At 35.6% G+C, this 15,459-nt stretch overlaps 1 protein-coding gene across 4 annotated transcripts in view; it reads right to left on the reverse strand.

The window, feature by feature from the left end:
* The window catches only part of LOC126742241 (neuropeptide F receptor), a 67,736-nt gene that overhangs the window by 9,816 nt on the left and 42,461 nt on the right, over positions 1–15,459 (reverse strand). For 2 of the 4 annotated variants that reach the window (XR_007662511.1, XM_050448866.1), the window contains exons 2-4: positions 14,596–14,894; positions 7,537–7,779; positions 6,487–6,747 (exon numbers count right to left, since the gene is read on the reverse strand). Coding sequence is in view for 3 of the 4 variants with exons in the window: in XM_050448866.1 (XP_050304823.1) it covers positions 6,487–6,747; positions 7,537–7,779; positions 14,596–14,829 (738 nt within the window). In the remaining variant the exon portion in view is untranslated. Of the gene's footprint in view, positions 1–6,486; positions 6,748–7,536; positions 7,780–14,595; positions 14,895–14,955; positions 15,154–15,459 lie in introns of those variants that run through there. The other 2 variants (XM_050448867.1, XM_050448869.1) reach the window with 2 other exon arrangements.

Below are 15,459 nucleotides of genomic sequence, written 5' to 3' on the forward strand. Positions count from 1 at the left end.
GCCTCAAAAACGGACGTCGAAAAGTGACTTTTTCAGGATTTTCAAAGTGCTCTCATTCCCTTAGTTCTGCTCGGATCCTGTTATAACCCGGTGTTTTCGTAATCTAGGTGACCCAAATAAGACACTGGTATACTTAGTTTGATTTCGAAAAAAATCAATTTTTGGTGAAAAAAATCGAGACGGGGGGGTATACCCGAAAAACGAAAAAAGCCAAACTTTGAAGGCCGATATCTCGGCTTCTATAGGAGCTATCGGGAAAATTCCAACGGTTTTGACTTAGTTTCGTCATTATGAATTTAATGAGACCATCCGCAAGGTCGTAGCTTCTACGATAGCCGAGATATGACATTTTTGATGCCCATTTTTGGCCTCAAAAACGGACGTCGAAAAGTGACTTTTTCAGGATTTTCAAAGTGCTCTCATTCCCTTAGTTCTGCTCGGATCCTGTTATAACCCGGTGTTTTCGTAATCTAGGTGACCCAAATAAGACGCTGGTATACTTAGTTTGATTTCGAAAAAAATCAATTTTTGGTGAAAAAAATCGATACGGGGGGGTATACCCGAAAAACGAAAAAAGCCAATCTTTGAAGGCCGATATCTCGGCTTCTATGAAAGCTATCGGGAAAATTCCAACGGTTTTGTCTTAGTTTCGTCATTATGAATCCAACAAGACCATCCGCAAGGTCGTAGCTTCTACGATAGCCGAGATATGACATTTTTGATGCCCATTTTTGGCCTCAAAAACGGACGTCGAAAGGTGACTTTTTCAGGATTTTCAAAGTTCTCTCATTCCCTTAGTTCTGCTCGGATCCTGTTATAACCCGGTGTTTTCGTAATCTAGGTGACCCAAATAAGACGCTGGTATACTTAGTTTGATTTCGAAAAAAATCAATTTTTGGTGAAAAAAATCGATACGGGGGGGTATACCCGAAAAACGAAAAAAGCCAAACTTTGAAGGCCGATATCTCGGCTTCTATAGGAGCTATCGGAAAAATTCCAACGGTTTTGTCTTAGTTTCGTCATTCTGAATTCAACGAGACCATCCGCAAGGTCGTAGCTTTTACGATAGCCTAGATATGACATTTTTGATGCCCATTTTTGGCCTCAAAAACGGACGTCGAAAAGTGACTTTTTCAGGATTTTCAAAGTGCTCTCATTCCCTTAGTTCTGCTCGGATCCTGTTATAACCCGGTGTTTTCGTAATCTAGATGATCAGAATAAGACGCTGGTATACTTAGTTTGATTTCGAAAAAAATCAATTTTTGGTGAAAAAAATCGATACGTGGGGGTATACCCGAAAAACGAAAAAAGCCAAACTTTGAAGGCCGATATCTCGGCTTCTATAGGAGCTATCGGGAAAATTCCAACGGTTTTGTCTTAGTTTCGTCATTATGAATCCAACAAGACCATCCGCAAGGTCGTAGCTTCTACGATAGCCGAGATATGACATTTTTGATGCCCATTTTTGGCCTCAAAAACGGACGTCGAAAAGTGACTTTTTCAGGATTTTCAAAGTGCTCTCATTCCCTTAGTTCTGCTCGGATCCTGTTATAACCCGGTGTTTTCGTAATCTAGATGATCAGAATAAGACGCTGGTATACTTAGTTTGATTTCGAAAAAAATCAATTTTTGGTGAAAAAAATCGATACGGGGGGGTATACCCGAAAAACGAAAAAAGCCAATCTTTGAAGGCCGATATCTCGGCTTCTATGAAAGCTATCGGGAAAATTCCAACGGTTTTGTCTTAGTTTCGTCATTATGAATCCAACAAGACCATCCGCAAGGTCGTAGCTTCTACGATAGCCGAGATATGACATTTTTGATGCCCATTTTTGGCCTCAAAAACGGACGTCGAAAAGTGACTTTTTCAGGATTTTCAAAGTGCTCTCATTCCCTTAGTTCTGCTCGGATCCTGTTATAACCCGGTGTTTTCGTAATCTAGGTGACCCAAATAAGACGCTGGTATACTTAGTTTGATTTCGAAAAAAATCAATTTTTGGTGAAAAAAATCGATACGGGGGGTATACCCGAAAAACGAAAAAAGCCAAACTTTGAAGGCCGATATCTCTGCTTCTATAGGAGCTATCGGAAAAATTCCAACGGTTTTGTCTTAGTTTCGTCATTATGAATTTAACGAGACTATCCGCAAGGTCGTAGCTTCTACGATAGCCGAGATATGACATTTTTGATGCCCATTTTTGGCCTCAAAAACGAACGTCGAAAAGTGACTTTTTCAGGATTTTCAAAGTGCTCTCATTCCCTTAGTTCTGCTCGGATCCTGTTATAACCCAGTGTTTTCGTAATCTAGATGATCAGAATAAGACGCTGGTATACTTAGTTTGATTTCGAAAAAAATCAATTTTTGGTGAAAAAAATCGATACGGGGGGGTATACCCGAAAAACGAAAAAAGCCAATCTTTGAAGGCCGATATCTCGGCTTCTATGAAAGCTATCGGGAAAATTCCAACGGTTTTGTCTTAGTTTCGTCATTATGAATCCAACAAGACCATCCGCAAGGTCGTAGCTTCTACGATAGCCGAGATATGACATTTTTGATGCCCATTTTTGGCCTCAAAAACGGACGTCGAAAAGTGACTTTTTCAGGATTTTCAAAGTGCTCTCATTCCCTTAGTTCTGCTCGGATCCTGTTATAACCCGGTGTTTTCGTAATCTAGGTGACCCAAATAAGACGCTGGTATACTTAGTTTGATTTCGAAAAAAATCAATTTTTGGTGAAAAAAATCGATACGGGGGGGTATACCCGAAAAACGAAAAAAGCCAATCTTTGAAGGCCGATATCTCGGCTTCTATGAAAGCTATCGGGAAAATTCCAACGGTTTTGTCTTAGTTTCGTCATTATGAATCCAACAAGACCATCCGCAAGGTCGTAGCTTCTACGATAGCCGAGATATGACATTTTTGATGCCCATTTTTGGCCTCAAAAACGGACGTCAAAAAGTGACTTTTTCAGGATTTTCAAAGTGCTCTCATTCCCTTAGTTCTGCTCGGATCCTGTTATAACCCGGTGTTTTCGTAATCTAGGTGACCCAAATAAGACGCTGGTATACTTAGTTTGATTTCGAAAAAAATCAATTTTTGGTGAAAAAAATCGATACGGGGGGGTATACCCGAAAAACGAAAAAAGCCAATCTTTGAAGGCCGATATCTCGGCTTCTATGAAAGCTATCGGGAAAATTCCAACGGTTTTGTCTTAGTTTCGTCATTATGAATCCAACAAGACCATCCGCAAGGTCGTAGCTTCTACGATAGCCGAGATATGACATTTTTGATGCCCATTTTTGGCCTCAAAAACGGACGTCAAAAAGTGACTTTTTCAGGATTTTCAAAGTGCTCTCGTTCCCTTAGTTCTGCTCGGATCCTGTTATAACCCGGTGTTTTCGTAATCTAGATGATCAGAATAAGACGCTGGTATACTTAGTTTGATTTCGAAAAAAATCAATTTTTGGTGAAAAAAATCGATACGGGGGGTATACCCGAAAAACAAAAAAAGCCAAACTTTGAAGGCCGATATCTCGGCTTCTATAGGAGCTATCGGGAAAATTCCAACGGTTTTGTCTTAGTTTCGTCATTATGAATTTAACGAGACCATCCGCAAGGTCGTAGCTTCTACGATAGCCGAGATATGACATTTTTGATGCCCATTTTTGGCCTCAAAAACGGACGTCGAAAAGTGACTTTTTCAGGATTTTCAAAGTGCTCTCATTCCCTTAGTTCTGCTCGGATCCTGTTATAACCCGGTGTTTTCGTAATCTAGGTGACCCAAATAAGACGCTGGTATACTTAGTTTGATTTCGAAAAAAATCAATTTTTGGTGAAAAAAATCGATACGGGGGGGTATACCCGAAAAACGAAAAAAGCCAAACTTTGAAGGCCGATATCTCGGCTTCTATAGGAGCTATCGGGAAAATTCCAACGGTTTTGTCTTAGTTTCGTCATTATGAATTTAACGAGACCATCCGCAAGGTCGTAGCTTCTACGATAGCCGAGATATGACATTTTTGATGCCCATTTTTGGCCTCAAAAACGGACGTCGAAAAGTGACTTTTTCAGAATTTTCAAAGTGCTCTCATTCCCTTAGTTCTGCTCGGATCCTGTTATAACCCGGTGTTTTCGTAATCTAGATGATCAGAATAAGACGCTGGTATACTTAGTTTGATTTCGAAAAAAATCAATTTTTGGTGAAAAAAATCGATACGGGGGGTATACCCGAAAAACAAAAAAAGCCAAATTTTGAAGGCCGATATCTCGGCTTCTATAGGAGCTATCGGGAAAATTCCAACGGTTTTGTCTTAGTTTCGTCATTATGAATTTAACGAGACCATCCGCAAGGTCGTAGCTTCTACGATAGCCGAGATATGACATTTTTGATGCCCATTTTTGGCCTCAAAAACGGACGTCGAAAAGTGACTTTTTCAGGATTTTCAAAGTGCTCTCATTCCCTTAGTTCTGCTCGGATCCTGTTATAACCCGGTGTTTTCGTAATCTAGGTGACCCAAATAAGACGCTGGTATACTTAGTTTGATTTCGAAAAAAATCAATTTTTGGTGAAAAAAATCGATACGGGGGGGTATACCCGAAAAACGAAAAAAGCCAAACTTTGAAGGCCGATATCTCGGCTTCTATAGGAGCTATCGGGAAAATTCCAACGGTTTTGTCTTAGTTTCGTCATTATGAATCCAACAAGACCATCCGCAAGGTCGTAGCTTCTACGATAGCCGAGATATGACATTTTTGATGCCCATTTTTAGCCTCAAAAACGGACGTCGAAAAGTGACTTTTTCAGGATTTTCAAAGTGCTCTCATTCCCTTAGTTCTGCTCGGATCCTGTTATAACCCGGTGTTTTCGTAATCTAGGTGACCCAAATAAGACGCTGGTATACTTAGTTTGATTTCGAAAAAAATCAATTTTTGGTGAAAAAAATCGATACGGGGGGGTATACCCGAAAAACGAAAAAAGCCAATGTTTGAAGGCCGATATCTCGGCTTCTATAGGAGCTATCGGGAAAATTCCAACGGTTTTGTCTTAGTTTCGTCATTATGAATCCAACAAGACCATCCGCAAGGTCGTAGCTTCTACGATAGCCGAGATATGACATTTTTGATGCCCATTTTTGGCCTCAAAAACGGACGTCGAAAAGTGACTTTTTCAGGATTTTCAAAGTGCTCTCATTCCCTTAGTTCTGCTCGGATCCTGTTATAACCCGGTGTTTTCGTAATCTAGATGATCAGAATAAGACGCTGGTATACTTAGTTTGATTTCGAAAAAAATCAATTTTTGGTGAAAAAAATCGATACGGGGGGGTATACCCGAAAAACGAAAAAAGCCAAACTTTGAAGGCCGATATCTCGGCTTCTATAGGAGCTATCGGGAAAATTCCAACGGTTTTGTCTTAGTTTCGTCATTATGAATCCAACAAGACCATCCGCAAGGTCGTAGCTTCTACGATAGCCGAGATATGACATTTTTGATGCCCATTTTTGGCCTCAAAAACGGACGTCGAAAAGTGACTTTTTCAGGATTTTCAAAGTGCCCTCGTTCCCTTAGTTCTGCTCGGATCCTGTTATAACCCGGTATTTTCGTAATCTAGATGATCAGAATAAGACGCTGGTATACTTAGTTTAACTTCGAAAAAAATCAATTTTGGGTGAAAAAAATCGATACGGGGGGGCATACCCGAAAAACGAAAAAAGCCAAACTTTGAAGGCCGATATCTCGGCTTCTATAGGAGCTATCGGGAAAATTCCAACGGTTTTGTCTTAGTTTCGTCATTCTGAATCCAACGAGACTATTCGCAAGATCGTAGCTCTTATATTAACTGAGATATCGCATTTTTGGAGGCTATTTTTGGCCTCAAAAACGAGGTCGAAAAGTGACTTTTTTCCGAATTTTCAAAGTGCTCTCATTCAGTTAGTTTTGCTTGAATCCCATTATAGTTTGGTATTTTCGTAATGTGGGTGATACCTACACTATACCTACACTATCGATAGATTGCTAGTAACTCTTTAATTCAGGAGCAAATCCTTTGCCCAGCTGTGCCAATAATTCTAACGCTAAATCAGTCATAAAATAGATGAAAAAGTAAATTTTTTCTTGGTCATCTTTAATCATTCTTTTGACGAAGATCATATTTAGTTTTTGTCGAAACACCACCCATTTCATTGTACTTGAATCCTCTTTTTCCATATATTCAACTACACGAAATTCGCTCATGATTTTTCCCAATATATAGGTCACTTGGAAAATCACTTTTTTATAGATACTGCGACTATACTAAGCAAGAAGGATTTGAATAAGTATATTATGGAATTTTGGGAGAACTTTTTTATTAAAGGCCTAAAAGGATTTAACCATAATGCCGGTAATAAATTAATAAATTATATTCAGCTTATATAATTATTCTTCTTTCAAGTAATTATTATTCTCGTGACATCAATTTGTTTGATTAAAATGACTATAATACTTACCGAAACGATAATAATAGGTACTGTATACTGAAAAATTAACGTAAAAATGGAATAAAAAGCCCTCCCATGAACTATAGGCCAGTTTTCGATACAAAAGTCCAAACTGAGAATGTCGTTTTCCAGTCCAGGTAGATCGTGATGTTTCAAATGTCTCACTATGAATAACGGCATGGCCAGTATCAAGGCCACCAGCCAGATTAATAAGAGAATAAAGGCTGCTCCGAATATTTGAAGACTTTCCTTTGTCGGATACACAATCACCTGAAATTGAGGAATTTTTTCGTTAATGTGAAAATCTGATTAGAAAATAAATTGTTTTTATTCATGCTTTACGGAGAGTCGACATAAAAGAATCAGTGACCGGGTAATAAAGGGAATTTGCGAGTTGTAGCGCGAAGAAATCATTGCGAACAGAAAATCCTTTTTCTTGTTTCGTTTTATTTTTTAAGCTCCTTAGGGCCCAATTGGCTTTACTACCTTTAAAATTATACTTTTTAAATGTCATTTTGTTCTGTTTTTTTTTTATAAAAAATCGGAAGAATTGGCCCTGAAACTTTATATTCATAGCGAGAATATTTATACCTAGTCATAATAAATCATTTCACCTGCTACAACGGTGAATATGAAATTACCAAAATTTCCGGCCGTCTGATAAGGATAATGCATGGTCCAAATACACATTTTGTACGTTTAACTCCCGAGACGTATCCCGATTTAGAATTCCCTCTAGTAAGTTTTAGGTGTAAAATTACAATTTATAGAACTTAAATTCCATTAAGCAGTTAATAAAATTTTACGTTAAATCGGTGCCAGAAAAATCGATTGGCACGGCATCTGTCGAGTTTTAATTTTCCAACGGAATGAAAAATTTTTCCACCCCTTTGAATCTTGGCCCCGGGCGTCGTAAAATTATTTAACCATTTAAACGTGCAGGTAATTTTAATGTAAGGAAATTAATTTAACCCTCAAAGTTGTATATAAGAAAATCCTTCGTATTCCCAGACGGTGCACAACATTTTCATTTTAAATAATCGTCGGAAAAATACGCACTTGATATCTGTCGAGGGCGATCGCGGTAATGGAAATGGTCGAGACGTAGGTACTGGTCGCCTGGAGGATTCCGATCGTTTTGCATACGAACAAGTTGTTTCCCAACGGAAAGTATTTGGTGAGGATTTCCATTAGGGTGAGTGGCATCGTGACGGTGCAAAGCAGCAAATCGGCCACCGCCAAATTTACGATGAACATATTCCTGGGAGTGCGCATCGTCGGTTTACGAAATACGGCGATTATCTGTAATGGAAAATCGATCATTTTAGATACGGCAGTTGAAAGGATTTTTTTTTATATTTTCAGCGAAAATTTATTCAATGGAACATCATACTTTCGATGCACCACTAGATATTTTCTTACGTTCCCCTATATATTTATTACAAACCTCTAGTTATTTATTAAAAAATTAATGAATTACACACCTTTTAAATTTATTATCCTAAAATCTTACTTATTAATGGGAATATTTTGAATTTTTCCATTTTAAGTAGTGGAGTCCAAAGACAAATTATGAAGTTGGGTTAGGTTGGGTTGGTGGTCCGACAGGTGATTGAAAAGCCTGTTAACTTACTAATGACATTTAGAGTAAAATTGTTTTACAATTCCAGGCAGTTCAGCTATTTTATTTTAATTAAAACTATCGCTCAATTGCCTGGAAGAATCCATTAAATTCCAACGATAAATTTAAATTACAAATATAACTTTTTCTAATTTTATATTCCAGAATAATACCATCATAATGAATACCGTCATATGGCTTCATTCAGGAAAATTACTTTATCAAACATGTATTCAACGTAAAATTATACTTTCTACGCACCCCTACATATTATCTTACGTTCCCCTATATATTTATTACAAACCTCTAGTTATTTATTAAAAAATTAATGAGTTACACACCTTTCAAATCTATTATCCTAAAATCTTACTTATTAATGAGAATATTTTGAATTTTTCTATTTTAAGTAGTGGAGTCCAAAGACAAATTATGAAGTTGGGTTAGGTTGGGTGGTACTCCGACAGGTGATTGAAAAGCCTGTTAACTTACTAATGACATTTAGAGTAAAATTATTTTACAATTCCAGGCAGTTCAGCTATTTTATTTTAATTAAAACTATCGCTCAATTGCCTGGAAGAATCCATTAAATTTCAATGATATTTAAATTACCAATAATTAACTTTTTCTAATTATATATTTTAGAATAATACCATCATAATGAATACCATCATTTGATCTTATTCTTGGTTGCTTAAACATTGCTTAATTTCCTATTTATGTTTCAATAGACGCATTCAGAAGAAATAGTTCACCAAAAATTTATCCAATGTAAAATCATACGTTTTACGTGTCCCTAGATATTTTCTTACGTTCCCCTATATATTTAATAGAAACCTCTAGTTATTTATTAAAAAATTAATCAATTATTACACACCTTTTAAATATATTACCCTAAGATCTCACTTATTAATAGGAATATTCCTACGAAATGAAATATTCTTTGTGTCAATTATTCCAAGTAAATATTTTTGGAAATAAAGTCCAAAGACAAAGTATGGAGTTGAAGATGTTGACTCATTTTAAAAAGTCCAATATTTAAGAAACTATTGGGAACACTCTCATGAAACAAAAAGCATACTATTCAATGGAATATTTTGTAAAACTATTCCTTAAGGGAAAGTGAGAAGCGGTAGAGATGAGGAAAGTCCAAAAAAAAGTCGATATATGACACTCTCAGGCTTCTTTGGTCCAACAACCCTTGACGATCGTAATGAAATTATGCTTCTCGCATATAGTAGCATAAACTACGTAAGAAAAACACAATTTCCAGAAGATCCAGGACGTACCGGGGAAGTGAGAAGCGGTAGAGACGAGAAAAGTCTAAAAAAAAGTCGATATTACATTTTCAGGCTTCTCTGGTCCAAGAACCCTGGACGATCGTAATGAAATTATGCTTCTCGTATGTAGTGGGATAAACTACGTAAGAAAAATAGAATTTCCAGAAGATACAGGACGTACCGGGGAAGTGAGAAGCGGTAGAGACGAGGAAAGTCTAAGAAAAATTCGATATTACATTCTCAGGCTTCTCTGGTCTAAGAACCCTTAACGATCGTAATGAAATTATGCTTCTCGTATGTAGTGGGATAAACTACGTAAGAAAAATAGAATTTCCAGAAGATCCAGGACGTACCGGGGAAGTGAGAAGCGGTAGAGACGAGGAAAGTCAAAAAAAAAGTCGATATTACATTCTCAGGCTTCTCTGGTCCAAGAACCCTTAACGATCGTAATGAAATTATGCTTCTCGTATGTAGTGGGATAAACTACGTAAGAAAAATATAATTTCCAGAAGATCCAGGACGTACCGGGGAAATGAGAAGCGGTAGAGACGAGGAAAATCTAAAAAAAAGTCGATATTACATTCTCAGGCTTCTCTGGTCCAAGAACCCTTAACGATCGTAATGAAATTATGCTTCTCGTATGTAGTGGGATAAACTACGTAAGAAAAATAGAATTTCCAGAAGATACAGGACGTACCGGGGAAGTGAGAAGCGGTAGAGACGAGGAAAGTCTAAGAAAAATTCGATATTACATTCTCAGGCTTCTCTGGTCTAAGAACCCTTAACGATCGTAATGAAATTATGCTTCTCGTATGTAGTGGGATAAACTACGTAAGAAAAATAGAATTTCCAGAAGATCCAGGACGTACCGGGGAAGTGAGAAGCGGTAGAGACGAGGAAAGTCAAAAAAAAAGTCGATATTACATTCTCAGGCTTCTCTGGTCCAAGAACCCTTAACGATCGTAATGAAATTATGCTTCTCGTATGTAGTGGGATAAACTACGTAAGAAAAATATAATTTCCAGAAGATCCAGGACGTACCGGGGAAATGAGAAGCGGTAGAGACGAGGAAAATCTAAAAAAAAGTCGATATTACATTCTCAGGCTTCTCTGGTCCAAGAACCCTAGACGATCGTAATGAAATTATGCTTCTCGTATGTAGTGGGATAAACTACGTAAGAAAAATAAAATTTCCAGAAGATCCAGGACGTACCGAAGAAGTGAGAAGCGGTAGAGACGAGGAAAATCTAAAAAAAGTCGATATATGACACTCTCAGGCTTCTCTGGTCCAAGAACCCTTGACGATTGTAATGAAATTATGCTTCTCTTATGTAGTGGGATAAACTACGTAAGAAAAATAAAATTTCCAGAAGATCCAGGACGTACCGGGGAAGTGAGAAGCGGTAGAGACGAGGAAAGTCCAAAGATCGTGATTAACTGTTCGAAGTAAAAGTTTCGGCAATATCGGCCGTTTTAAGTAACGGTGTCCAAGGGCAATATATACTCTTCAATATGACCACTCAATTTAAAGTCCAGGTTTTTGCTATTCGTAGTGAAAAAAATGCATACCTATTGATTAAACGTAATAAACATAAACGAGATAAATAAAAATTGGCATAAATTAAATTAAGTTTATAAACTACCTGGAATAATTCATTAAATTCCAATGACATTTATATTAAAATTATTTTACAATTCCAGGCAGTTCAGTTATTTTAACATAATCAAAGCTATCGCTCAATTGCCTGGAAGAATCCATTAAATTCCAACGATAAATTTAAATTACAAATATTTATCCAATGTAAAATCATACTTTTTACGAATCCCTAGATATTTTCTTACGTTCCCCTATATATTCAGTAGAAACCTCTAGTTACTTATTAAAAAATTCATGAATTACACTTTTTAAATTTATTATCCTAAGATCTCCCTTATTAATGGGAATATTCTTTTGATAAAATATCCTTTAAAAATATTGCTTAAAGTATCAATTATTCCAATTAAATATTTTTGGAAATAAAGTCCATTTTAAGTAGTGGAGTTCAAAGACAAATTATGGAGTTGAAGGTGTTCGCTCATTTTAAAGTCTAATTTTTTACAATTCGCAGTGAAAAAAATGCATACCTATTGATTAAATGTAACAAACATAAACGAGATAAAAAAAATTGGCATAAATTAAATTAAGTTTATAAACTACCTGGAATAATTCATTGATTCCAATGACATTTAAATTAAAATTATTTTACAATTCCAGGCAGTTCAGTTATTTTAACATAATCAAAGCTATCGCTCTATTGCCTGGAAAAATCCATTAAATTCCAATGAGATTTAAATTACCAATAATTAACTTTTTCTAATTTTATATTCCAGGTAATTAAATCTCAAGAAATTTCAGACCATGACCGTCTGGAATTTTGTAAAATTTTAACCCTAATTGACCTGAGAGTTCTTGGATCGGGTTGACCATTAGCAAAAATTTGAAATGTGCCATTCGACATGATTGGTATCATGTCAGTGTTAAATTTTTGACAAGTATAAAAACATTTTGACAGCATTAAATTCTTATTTAAGAAACCTGTTTAAAAAACCCTTTACAATTAAAGAGTTACACAAAAAAAAAACATTTAATCTAATTTTATGAGTATTATTTAATTTTATTAACTTCCTATTTATGTTTCAATGGCTCCATTCAAATAAAATAGTGTAAAATCATACGTTTTACGAATCCCTACATATTTTCTTACGTTCCCCTATATATTTATTACAAACCTCTAGTTATTTATTAAAAAATTCATGAATTATTACACACCTTCTCAATATATTATGCTAGTGAATAGCATTATTTGATCTTATTCTTGTTTGCCTATACATTACGTATTTTCCTATTAATGTTTCAATGGCTGCATTTAGAAAAATTATTTCTACAAAAATCCATGCCACAGTAAATCATAATATCTACAAACCCCTAGATATTTTTTTACGCTCACCTATAAATTATTAAAATTATATTACATATTCCTTCTCTACAAAAATAGTGCTTAAGAATTTTTGTTATAAAATCAATGGTTTTTAAGATATTTGGCTTAGAAGCACTTAATGACAACTAATTCTGCATAATCCTTAACATATTTGCATTTTAGTTTATTTTATCAAAAAATTGCTTAGGGATTAAATTACTATTTAGATCCAGCTCTATAAAAGCGATTCCTGAAAAAGTCATAGTATCAATAGTTTTTGAGATATTTGACGTAGAAGAAATATATGCCCAATAACCTTGGATATTTCTTTGAATATTTTCATTGCTTCTTTCAAAAAAATGCCTCGAATTAATTTAATTCATCCTTCTAATTGAATATATTACTTAAATCCTGCTCTATAAAAATGATTGCTAACAATTTTCTCATATAATCAATAAAAAAATTGCAAATCGGGTCGTACGAGGAAGAAGTGATAATGTCACCGTACCGGTCGATACTCTGGTGAACTTGACCAACCATAATGAACTGTGGACTATGATGTTAAAAGAATGTGGTTTGTGTACAAAATAACGTTTTTAGGTGGGACTCCTCAAAATCTACTTAACCAGGATCTAACCCCTCGCTTCTTTTCAGGTACCTCAAAGAGACTTAAAAAAAAATTCACCAAAAACTACAATAAAACCTCTCGCTCGTCCGTTGGTGAACAAGAGGAATTTTGGCACCAAGACGAGTTCCCCATAGAATCAATGTCCAGATCCCTACAGGATGAAACGAGGAGGTTCCTGATGTGGAAACTTTCGCTTCCCGAGACGTTTCTACCGAACAGTTTCCTCAGGATCGCCTCCAAAGTAAAGCTGCTAAAAAGTAAAGTTATTATTTAGATCCAGTTTTATAAAAATGATATTTGATAGAATCAATTATTTTTGTGATAAATATCTTAGAAGCACTTGATGCTCACTAACTCTAAATAATTTTTACTTTTACAAACCTCTAGTTATTTGATAAAAAAAATTAATGAATTATTACACACCTTCTAAATACATTACCCCAATGAATAGAGAGAGATATACAATAGCACCATTTAATCTAATTCTCGGTTGCTTATGCATTACCGTCTATTTATGTTTCTATTACCTACATTCAGGTAAATTAGTTAATTAATTAAATTTTGCTATGAAGTACGATCAGGCAAGTTGTCGTGTCCTGAAAATTGTTTTTCGCATAAAAGATTCTCACAAAAAATTAATTGATATGGCGGAAAATTTTCGTATAGATATATTGTAACTGGTTCGATACTTTGGAAGTTTTCCGATTACGAGTCACCGGAGCCAATTCAAACTTTCGGCCATTAATTTGAGAAGAAGTTGTATAATAGGCGGTCTTGTTTAGTTCCTTTCTAGTTTATTATGACTTGGAAAGTTCCGTCTAAAGGATTTCATTTTGGAAGGATATGCTATATTTTGGGCCGGGGACTTACGGTTTAAAGTTTTATTACTTATCATTGCAGACCCAACTATATAATTACGTAAGAAAACTTTGATTTCAGTGTTGAAGGTGAACCTGGAAAGTCGACATTATTTAAGCTAAAATTTACTCACAATATTCAGTATTAACAGATATAAAAAATAAGAATTTAAGGCAATTAAATAATTTTTCTGATCAATTTTTCCACAATCTTCTGAGAGATTAAGGACCAAAAAGCTCTTAACGACTGAAAATGAAATTGAAAATTTGTTTTGTTGCCTCTAAATTCTCAAGCAGTTTTTTATGCTAATATAAAACTCTCGAATAAGAAGCGCATGCAGCGCATTGAAAACCCATTTTATAATTAAATATTGCTTCGCTAAGCCCCTCATAAAATCTTTCCGAGCGTAATAAACCACCCGTAGTCCTTAAACTGGAACAAAATTGTGTCAGGAATTTATTATATTTACTTTATTATGCCCTAATGCAACATTATTTATTCATAAATAAAATTATAGATAGGAGTTCGTAAGGAAATATCTAGGGGCACGTGCACATTCAATTTACTAAATCGCCTCAGTCTGTCGAGGAAAAAATCGAATTTTCGGAATCAGATATAGGAAATTGTTTTATTCGGGAGAGCAAAGCTTAATCTGGCCATTTCTGAGTGTAAGGGAATAATAAAATTCCGGATCAGGTCGTTCAGTTCGGGGTAAAGGAAACTTGTGTAGGTTCCATTGAACTTTCTTTAATGGAATTCTATTTTTTGCTCGCTTACCACAAGTGTGTTGCCGACAGCGCCCATAACGATCAAGAGACAATACATTCCAATTAGAATCGAGTAAAAGGGCTCGTCAATGGCCTTATTCATGACGTATCTCTCGTAAAGTTTAGGGTCGACTTCGTTGCTCCTATTGAGGACCTCGTTTAAGGTATTGTTGTCGAATCGATGAATTTCAGACTCCATTTTGCTCTCTTCTTTTAACAGGTGTGCAAATATGTAATAGAACATTCAATCTGTGAGACTTAATTCGTTCGATGCTTCGGTTGCCTTAATTGAGTTCTCCACATGTTGGTCTGAAAATAATGAGAAAGTTATATTATTTTTCAACAAATAAAAGCCCTCGTTTAACTAAACAAGTATAGTAATATACCCCCACGATTATAATTTCGACGCCTTATACTTAGCTTCATCCCTTGATAAACAAACCAGGCATATACTCTCCCATTATCCCCAGCTACTCCTTGCTTTACACGATATAATTTCAAAGAAGGCAAGGCGTAAGGAGGATTATCTTTCAAAAATTTCTGTGCAATTTTCGCGGAATTATACTGATTAACTTGATGGGTTGTCAAGTCTGTTTAAGGAACGTCAAGTTTAATTAGAACTATATGACTTTTAAGGACAGCTAAAAAGCATCATATGCAGCATAATAGTTGTAATTAGAACAGGCACAAAAAGCTATAAACAATATAATTGTTTACAGGCAAATTACCCGGAAAGTATTGCCCCTATCGTAAAAATTTGCCCGTGAAATGAGTAACAAAAAACGTCCTTAGGTCTATAACAGTAATTAGCCTAGTCAAATGGGGGAAAGTTTTGGTATAGTTTTGAAATTTTCTTTATAGATGATTTTTGGAG

Source organism: Anthonomus grandis, chromosome 11, assembly GCF_022605725.1.
Source record: "Anthonomus grandis grandis chromosome 11, icAntGran1.3, whole genome shotgun sequence".
NCBI classification, from domain to species: domain Eukaryota; kingdom Metazoa; phylum Arthropoda; class Insecta; order Coleoptera; family Curculionidae; genus Anthonomus; species Anthonomus grandis.